Here is a 10237-nt window from a genome sequence, read left to right on the forward strand (position 1 = left end):
TTTTCCTTTCGATAAGAACAACCAGCTTCAGTGAGAAATGCAACTTCATTTGTGTTTGATAGAAGCTAATGAAGAAACGCGGAGGGTAGATGGACAAGAGACGTACATTAAAGATACGCCTAGACACAGACGCTCACAATACATGCGCCCAACCCAGACGTTTTTTATAATTGCGCCTCATTCATACGCCCTTTATACATCCGTCCCATTTCAGGCGTAAGTATTAACATCGTCTGACGCGTTTGAAGGGGGCGGAGTTAATACATGCGCCTGACTCATACGGTGATTATATGCTCGCCTGATTGTATACGGTGATTAAACTTACGCCTGATATCATTCGCTCCTAATACTTCCGTCCCACTATATCTTTTTTAGTCTGGGCCGACGACCACATTTGGTCTCAAACCCTAAATTTGGCGACCAAATTTGGGTTTACTCCTCACCACTGCGATACTTTCTGGGACCAAATTTGGGTTTAGTACCCAAATTTGGTCGTGACTGTGGTTGCTCTTAGCATACAAATCGAAATAGTTGATGTGTGCGTTTTATCCTTCGCCGGTCATATAGGTCATAAATGAGTATCAAACATTTCGGGTGATGCGGGAAAGGTATAGGGCAACTCAGTTACTTGTTTTGATAGCAGCCGCATAATTCTAAGTAGTTCTACAACTACGAGAGAACAAAAGTAAGTTGCTGTAAAATTGAACTAAACTGGTACCAGAGAAACATAGATTCTGCTGAAGTACACAATAATGCTGAACACGCCTATGATGCATGGTCAGGGGAGAACCAATAACAAAATAATCTCAAGATGCACCATCTGTCACTCTAAATAAGAACCCAATTCCATTTTGAAGTTTATCTGGAAATGACAACTCACTGATAACGAAAATGCTAAGTTGACTAAAATGAGCACTCTTTATGTGCTTGGGGAAGGAGCAGCCTCTGTCTTCTGAACGTCTTTAGCTGCAACTTCTACTTCTCCTGGCTTCTCCACTTCATTATCTAAGAAGAATGGTCAAACAAGTCAGGTTTGGCAGTTAAAAGACCTGAATTACCAATCTTGATCATCGGGTTGTTCTTTAAGTTGGGAAGGATCAAAAGACTTGAAAAGAATCATGGTTCAATGAGAAATATGTATGCATATAATTAACAAATACTTTAGATGAAATAAAGGGTCAAGATCCACTACCATCATCATCACTCTCGTCACCCATATCACCCATGTCACCCATGCCGGACATATCCATGCCACCCATGCCACCCATGCCTTGCATCAAGCTGGCCATGTCCATGCCGCCCATTCCACCCATTCCTCCCATGCCGCCCATTCCACCCATGCCGCCCATTCCTCCCATGCCGCCCATGCCGCCGAGTTGCTGTAAACAAAATCAATACAAGTTTAGGTCATCATCAAGGAAAACTTTAAGAGAAATGCATTTGGAGGATTCGACACCATACCGAGAAATCCATATCTCCTGTATTAACATCAGGTGTTTCTGAAAACAACATCCAAAATTTCAGTGAAACCACATAGAAAACAAACAGCAATTAGAAGACTATGAGAACCAACAAAAAATTGAATAATCATCAGACCGTCTGCTTCATCTTCATCGACCCATTTGTCCCAATCAATTTTTAGGTAGTGTGGTGGCTTCTCACTACCACGTAACAGATTCTTCCACCACCCATTCTCTGCTTTCACAATAACACAGAAAATACTCCTCACACCAATATTAAGTTTGCTTTCCTGGAAACATTAACAATGATAAAATCAGGACAGCAAACACATAGATAATAACTATGTGAATGAGGTAGACACAACAGGATAATCAACCAACATCAGAAACTACTATGTCCTTACCTCGACATTGACCTTTTCAAACAGATCCAACTTCAACTCATACTGATGATTTTCTGCACCAGCTAAAGCAGAGAAGGTGAACACTCCTTCAGGGTCGACATTTACTTTTGCATCTTTAGCATCAGGTAAAAGTACTGTAAGGTAAACCTTATCTTCCCTTTGTGCCCACTTCACCTGAGGATGACGACTACAAAATCGGATCCATTTGAGAAAAAAAAAACATAAGCAAATGTGTATAAAAGGTCAAACAAAATCATCACACTTCTGATTTTCGCATGCCTTACTAAACAGAAGTGCTTTCAGGAATATATTAATATGATTACAAAATGCCAAGAAGGCAGCAAAAAGATAAGACATGGTCTGTAAAATCAAACAATGTCTACAAATATGAATCCTCCTTGTGAAAGAAAAAAAAATAGAAACAGTCCAAGTTATTCAACAGTGTTAATTTAATTTCACATAATGTGTCCTTAACAATCCTGGTAAGAAAACGTTTTACCAAAAGACTAATAAAACATGGTTTCTAACAAGGAAAACAAATATCATGGTTTCTAATAAGACATTAGTAGTTCTGACATTGAACTTAGGGTTTCATCTAAACCAACAACAATTTCAAATCTCGAAGTTGAACTAACAATCGCGATCTTAACCACCAAGATCTTTTAACTCGAGTCTCCGTGGACTAAACAAGGACACTAACAGCATCTAATAATAACCATGACCTGGGTCAAACTTTTTTGACTCTTCAGACTTTCACAGTCTGAGAGAGATACTTGTAGGTCTTCGTTTCAAAGGCCGGCCGCCGACTAGTTTTCCGCGGATCATCTTCCAATGACTTACATACTTCAGGGATTCACTTTAACTTACCCAAGTATATGAAACCCTAACTCATATAGACAGACAGAGCACAAGTAAAACTGAAACCCGAGTCAAAGCATAAAACCCTAACACAATAAAAGACAGAATCAAAACCCTAATCTAAGAAACGGAGAAATACTGGAGTTAACGCTGCTCACCTCATTTCGGCTGAGTAGAAAAAGAGTAACCCTAGATAGTTTTGCGTGTGTGTGTTTTTTTAGAGAGAGAAGACCCAAACGAAATTGAAGAGGTTTTGAGAGTAGAAGGAGATATATAAACAGAACCTCCTTTGGGAAGCTTATTATATACGATTAGTGTAATTACGGTACTGCCATTTGATTTGGGGGTAACCTAAAAACGAGTAGTGAAGACACGTGGCTGATGATTAGGTATTTGTTAATCAGACCCGCTTGATCAAAGACAAAAGCAACTATGCCAATGTTAGGGTTGTACAAGAAACGGTCTGGTTCGGTTTTGTTGTTTTTTCCACAAACCAGAACTGAAACTATGATATTTGGTTTTTCATTTACAGAACAACTAAGAAATCGGTTCGAATTTGATGTCGACCGATTTCGATTTTGATAAGGCTAAATCCTATGGTCTTCTAATCTAGCAGCTAGATTGGCAATCCACGTCAGCTAGGGAAATCTTTTAAGTCCTATGGGATGGCTAGTCTAGCAGTTAGATAAGAAGACCACGTCATCTGGGACCACCATATAATGTTGTTTGGTTCACCACCAGCGCTGAACGGTTCAGCGCTTTAAATCTCAACCGTTAGATCAGAAAATTATTCTCACAGCGCTGAATCGTTCAGCGTTTGTATCACTTTTTGAGCGCTGAATCATTCAACGTTTCAATCTCGCTGCTAGTTGAACTGCGAGCAGTTGCTAGGATAGGGAAGTATCCAAAACTAGTGTTAACTTTTTTCCCACACTTTTTTCTTGATTTGCAACACTTTTTGGCCAATCTAGCAGTTCAATTTAGCCCATAGGGGTTAGCCTAAGCTGGCAATTCTGTTAGTTACAAGTGTGATAGTTTTGAATTTTTTGAACAATTGTTAGACTTGTCGTAGATGATGAAGAATGAGGTAGAGTTAGAGAGTTTCAAGTGTGATAGTTTTGAATTTTCTGAACAATTGTTAGACTTGTTATAGACGGAGAATGAGGTAGAGTTAGAGAGGTAAATGATATAATGCAAAACATTAATTAGGAATAGACCTTCCCTGAACCAAGAAGATGATCGTTTTAAAGTCTACTTCAGTTGCAAAATGGAGATTTTGGGTTGGTATAGAGAAGGAAGTTGAGAGAGGTGAGACTAGAGCTTTTTTTTAGTTGCAGAGAGTTGCACCATTGTAGATTACAATCTACCACTACAACAAAAAATTTGCACCATAGCCTAAAATCTACCCGTTTGTTCAGAATATCAAAACATGACCCAAATGCTTCAAAAAAAAAATGACCTAAAATCAGCCTTGCGTTGAAAATGAGCATTGGCCCACTATTACCTAGTGAACTAACAATTTTTGTGTGACGCACAATCTGCATGGCATGAAATTGCCATAATGGCCTAAAATATGCACCGCGTGATACAAATTTATTAGGCGATTCAAAATTTATCATGTAACCCAAAATATGTCAGGTAACCCACATTTTACTCATACAATTTAAAATATGTCAATGACCTAAAATCTACCTCGTTGTCAGTGTCTTTGATCTAAAATCTACATTATGATCAAAAATTGCCATTGATCCAAAATTCAACCCCAAAATTGATGTTGAATCTAAAACCTAACCTTCATTGTAATCCTGAATCTGCTTCATAACCCACAATACTTTGTGTCCCATACCCAAAATCTACTTATGTAACCCACATTTGTCTATTGATTCATAATGTACACTGTGACCCTAAATCTGTCCAATATTTATTTTTATAGCATAAAGTTTATCGTGGGATCCAAAAATCTATACCCAATATAAATCGTCCTGACAAATGGTCAATACAACGATAAATTTATGAACTTTCCTGAGAAGCTTCGAGAGATTTTTCGGAATCTAAGTTTTAAAATAAGGATTTTGCCAATTTTTATAGGAGAATTTGTGTACTTTTTATCAATAACTCGGTCATTATTGGAGTGAAAATAACTGATAACCTTGGAACATGTTTTATTGCGATCAACATTCACGATTCTTGAACCGAAAGGTTTAGAATTTATGATATCAGTTACTTTTTCGAGGATAAGATTTAATGTTTTTGTAGTTACCTAAAATCGATGGAAGGCTAAAGTGGGATTCTAGGGTTTTGAAAGTGAGTTACGAGAGTAGTCTTCGCCTAAACCACGCACAATGGCCGTTTAAAGGCTTTTTTAGTCACATGGAAGGAGGCTTAGGGCCGGTTTTAAGGAGGGAAGCGGATGAAGAGAGAGATCATATAGCTTGTAGTTTCTCTAAGAGCTTATGAGAAAGTTGAGTCTTAGTTTGGAGAAATTGATGACCTATTTATAGCTGAATTCTCTGATCTCAGGTCGATGAAGATAAGGATTGCTTGTTGTGCCGTGCGGAGCAATCCTCCCGTCTCTTCAGGAATAGATAGAGATAAACTAGGTTGAGTTTATCTCATTATTCCACCGCTTTTACTCTCTTATGTGGTAAGAAATATGCCAGGTAATTCTCACACGTGTCGTAGACCGCCCGACCAAAACCCTAATTGATATCCCCCAATTTGTGTGAAGCTGACTCAGCCTTGTGATGATGTGTTGGTAGAGAACTATTCTCTTTACCCGAGTCGGCCAAGATAGACAAATATTTTCTGATTTGTGAGAATGACTAGGATGAGTCACGTGAAAAAGCATGGAATGCCTCAGGAATCGTGTGCAGAGTGTGAGAGGATCTGTGGTTGAGCTCCCTCTCTCCATGGTCGGTTACATATGTCATATGGAGACCGTATTATTGTTTGTGGGTCCTTTTGTTGAGCATGCGGAGCTCAATAGAGCTTATTCACGTTTTTGTATAGACATGTATAGTTCATGCTCAATTTACTAGTCGTGAGCGTGTTTGAGAGGCTGAGAAATAGGCTTGACCCCCTAGGTGTGTGTGCATATCATGGGGAATATTCGACCATGTCTGAGATTTCCCGGGAGATTTGAATCTCATTGAGATTTTGCGGAGAGATGTATATCTCTCCGGGATTTTGAAAAGAGATGTGAATATCTTTGAGATTTTGTGACGAGATGTGAATCTCTCCGAGATTTTGCAGAGAGATGTGAATCTTTCTGAGATGTTGAGGAGAGATGTGAATCTCTCTGGTTTTTTGCAGAGAGATATGAATCTTTCTGAGATGTTGAGGAGAGATGTGAATCCCTTCGGGATTTTGATGAGAGATGCGATTTTCTCCAAGATTTTTTTGACGGATCCAAATATCTCTGTGGTTAGCCAGGATTCATCCTGAAGAGACAAAGGGCTTTGTGCTCCCGATTAATGTCTCTGCGAGACTTTGGCTCACTTGTCTTTGACCAGCGTATCTTGCAGAGATGTGCTAGAAATCAATTGTTTCTATATGATGGGGCCGACAAGACCAGTGTATCTCGAAAGAACGTTCTAGGAGTCTGTCGAAAGGGCCCAGAGGCAGAATAACCAATGTATCTCGCGAGGATGTACTATGAATTATTCAGAAGCCTCGGTAAGTCGAGTCAGATCCTAGAATAGACATGACCAGTGTATCTCGCGATGATGTACTAAGAATCAGTCATTTATCTCAAATATGGTGAGTCGTGCTTACAGGAGACATATATGTCTCCGCTCTGGGTCATAATTCCACCGGGGATGTTTTTTACGCGTCTACAGAGCTTACATGACTAGCAGTATCTCGTCGAGGATGTATACTAGTAATCATGGCATCACAATCAGCTGCGTCTCACGAGGACGTGCTGGAATTGTGGATGTTATGGTTTATAGGTCTGTCAGGGACGTTTTACGCTCTACGGAACCTACATGACCAGCAGTATCTCGTCGAGGATGTGCGTTAGGATTCACGACATCACGACCAGCAATGTCTCGCGGACACGTATACTAGAAATCATGGCCATGAGTTCCTTGAGGACCAAGGGCTTAATCTCTCATGTGAAAGTTAAATTTTGTTTATGGTCTTGAAATGACACTTTTGCCCCTTATACAAATTTCACCATCTACATTAAGTCCCCTACTCAGAGTAGAACGTTGATTGTTCTATGATGAATATATAGATGGTTACGAATCGTTCAGGCGCGAAATTACAATCCACTTGCAGAGTCCACGAATTGGTGGTTAGCCTTGGATTGTTATGACTCTGAACTTGGGAACCTCTTAGGATTCTGTGTTGGCAGGCGTTAATGGCATGATAATGGAGTCTTGATGAGACAAATTCTCGTCTTGATCGAATAAAATTGTTAATGAGGGTTTACTTGGCCAAAACCCGACTTCTTTTGTGCATCCTTGAGCTTCCGAATTTGTACAGGTGAGTATGTGGGGATGAGAGAGTTTTTGAATGGATTCCTGACTGGCATTGATGTTGGTGAAGATTCGTGAGAAAAGATAGGCACTTACTTTTGTAGTTACAGAGTCCTTATCCCATGTAAATTCTGAATTCAGGATTGTACTGTGCCTAAACCCTAATTTCTATTTTGTTCGCATCTGACTCCATACTCCGGAGAGGCTTGGAAGGTGTGCATCTATCTTGTGGGGTCGGCACCTTATGTGACGAGAGCATTTTTAGTTCCTTGTACCGATCAGACACCCTTTTTTGAATAAAATACCTACTTTTGAAACTTAAGGATATTTTCATCAAAAACCATTATGAGCTTGATTTTACCTGGCATGAGAGAGACCATGAGATTCCCTCGGCATGTTCACGGCTTGATAAAGGGAGAGAGGCACGTGTCTGGTCCTGCTTTTGGAGATTACGAACTCGAACTTCCCAGTTTGAGCTAAATTCCCTTTATTTTCTCTGAAATTCTGCTTTTCTGGGTTCTATTTCAATCTCATTATTCTCTAATATTCACGTGCATGAGGCAATTGGAATCATTGGAGGAGTATTTGGTCGTTCTCTGGTTGTATTAGGGTCTTCTTCTTTAAAAATACTCAAAATTGTGAAATAAGGATATTTTGGTTAAAATCCCTTATGAGATCGTTTTTGTTGAAGAGTGATGAGATAAAAAGGGTTGAGATATGTGTATAGGACATGCCAAGTGAATGGGGAGAGGCTCGTTTCCCTCTATTTTAAGAGAAATCCCTCTTTTCATCGAACTTTTGAAATTAGGGTTATATAGTGTCGTAGTATTATTATATAGATCACAACTTTGACAATAATATTGTATTGATATGTATCACTCCCCCTTACATAATGATCCGTAAACCATATGTAGTGTGAACTATAAAATAATTCTCCCCCTTTTTGTCAATATAAATTGGCAAAGGTACGAAAACTACGGGATCATAATGAAATTTTCAAAGAGATAATTCACGACTAAAAGAGAACATATCAACTTTGTTTCGATTATTTCACATATTCGAAACTTAGTGTATTCATCAAGGAGTTTATAAAGATACAAGATACCTCCTACAATATTCCACAACCGCACTCCCCACAAATATTTGGCAATAAGCACAAGTTCAATTAAGAACTTCCGCCCATAATATGTCATTCCCGAAAGAACGACAAGAGCGACCTTACTTTTACGAGAAAAGAAGGATTTCTTTGGACATTAACAAATTACATGGAACATGAATTTTTATCCAGAAAATTCTAATTAATTAACCACAAGAAGACCTTAATGATTAATTTAATCGGAAATGCTCAACATAAGAAAACTTATGGAGCCATACAATACTTTCACATAGAAGTGGATTAGGGAAAGATCAATACTGCGGAATATTCAAAAGTTCATTCTATCTTTTATCAATATTTTCATAATGACATAATAGACTTAACTTTTGACCATATATGAGATAATCATAGTCCACGGACGTAAACACACATATCTCATAACATATTTTTGCAATGTATAAAGCCAATAAAGATTAATACTGCAAAATCATCTTCCAAATAATTAAGAATTTAAATAAATAAATCTAAAAATATTGCAGGATGAAAATCGTTGGCAATATCTATGTGTAATCACAATATTTGCTATTCCAAACCCTAGTTATCCCTTCTTAAAACATAAGAATAAATTCTTATAAGAAGTTTCCTAGACATTATAGAGCTTCTTTGATAACTTCATACCTCTCCATGACTCCATCATAAAAGGTATTATCGATATCCTTGATCACCTTGACCGCAAAAACTCCATGTTCATGAGTTATAACATTCACTTTTCGATCAACAATTCGAGAAAGTTGTCTGGCCTTGATGCAATCAGAGATGAGATTCTTCTGGTTCCGTATCAAGACTTTTTGATTCTCAGGGATTTTGGTTTGACCATCAAAAAGATGCTTTATTTGGAGCCGAAGGTTTGCAAATTCGACCTTTGAACAATTTTGAAAGTTAATTAAATCCTTGACTGATTCAGCAATCCAAGAGTTGTACTCTTTTCTTGCATTCATCTTCTTCAAAACAAGTTCTTGAACCGAACTGCATCATTTAATGTCTTCTTCCATATCAAGATTTACCACTTCCTGAGATCTTGAAGAGTTCTCCATATTTTTATTTTTATTTTAAAATAAAAGAATTACATATATATATATGTGTGTGTGTGTGTGTGTGTGTGTGTGTGTGTGTGTGTGTGTGTGTGTGTGTGTGTGTGTGTGTGTGTGTGTGTGTGTGTGTGTGTATGTATATTTGTGAACAAGAGAAGAAAACCCTTGTTATGGAAACCCTATAAACTTTAAAGAGGAAGAAAACACAGACGTCCGCGGACCGGTTATAGAAATTTAATGGCTCAGGAGAGATCCAAAATAAGGAAATACACTTTGTTATTCAACAAGATGCATTAGTTAGTGGGAGTCAATATATGACTCAACATCGTAAATGAAGAAAACAACATTAATACAAACACAAGATCAGACGATAATATATAACAAACTTGAGCATCCCGCAAATATCATCCTTGCAACTCCCAAGTTAGATACAAGGATGAATATTCCTAGAACTAGGTAGTTGAGTGAGATGTAATCTCATTATTAGAATTGAGGGAAGAGTTGTAAATACCTTCTAATTGTTCGTGTTGTATATTCCTTACCTTCCTTTGGTTATATCTTATTCCAGAAGAATTAGACATGAACCTTTTTGAATATCCATCAGAAGAATTTTTCTGAGGATTAAGTCTAGGACCTCTAGAGATCGGCTCCCAAACTTATTCTCATAAACACTGGGAATGTGTATATTTTTGGCGTATGAATTTGCATCATAAAGAGGGACATGATTCCTGTAGAGATTTCTAGACGAGTGCTCTTGGAAACCTCTTTTATGAGAGTTTTGGTTTTCTACAGGAATGAACTCCATTGTAGATGTCGTCAGACAATTTACTCTGTCGACAGTAAAAAG

The 10237-nt window shown here is 38.1% G+C and overlaps 1 protein-coding gene across 1 annotated transcript; it reads right to left on the minus strand.

Annotated features, from left to right (window-relative positions):
• Window positions 1-676: 676 nt before the first annotated feature.
• LOC113349666 (uncharacterized protein Os08g0359500-like) lies at window positions 677-3010 on the minus strand. Its single transcript, XM_026593673.1, has 6 exons — window positions 2881-3010; window positions 1865-2051; window positions 1597-1750; window positions 1462-1499; window positions 1193-1379; window positions 677-1005 (listed from the first exon to the last, which is right to left on the minus strand). The coding sequence occupies exons 1-6, from the start codon at window positions 2883-2885 to the stop codon at window positions 920-922; spliced, it is 657 nt and encodes a 218-aa protein (XP_026449458.1). The 5' UTR covers window positions 2886-3010; the 3' UTR covers window positions 677-919.
• Window positions 3011-10237: the final 7227 nt, after the last annotated feature.

This window comes from Papaver somniferum, chromosome 2, assembly GCF_003573695.1.
Source record: "Papaver somniferum cultivar HN1 chromosome 2, ASM357369v1, whole genome shotgun sequence".
NCBI lineage: Eukaryota > Viridiplantae > Streptophyta > Magnoliopsida > Ranunculales > Papaveraceae > Papaver > Papaver somniferum.

Bases quoted from the DNA above. Each gene is read 5' to 3' on its own strand.
- LOC113349666 (XM_026593673.1), bottom strand. The intron at 1,380-1,461 runs GTATGGTGTCGA...TTTTGTTTACAG, and splicing joins CAGGAGATATGGATTTCTCG to CAACTCGGCGGCATGGGCGG. The intron at 1,006-1,192 runs GTAGTGGATCTT...CATTCTTCTTAG, and splicing joins TGACGAGAGTGATGATGATG to ATAATGAAGTGGAGAAGCCA.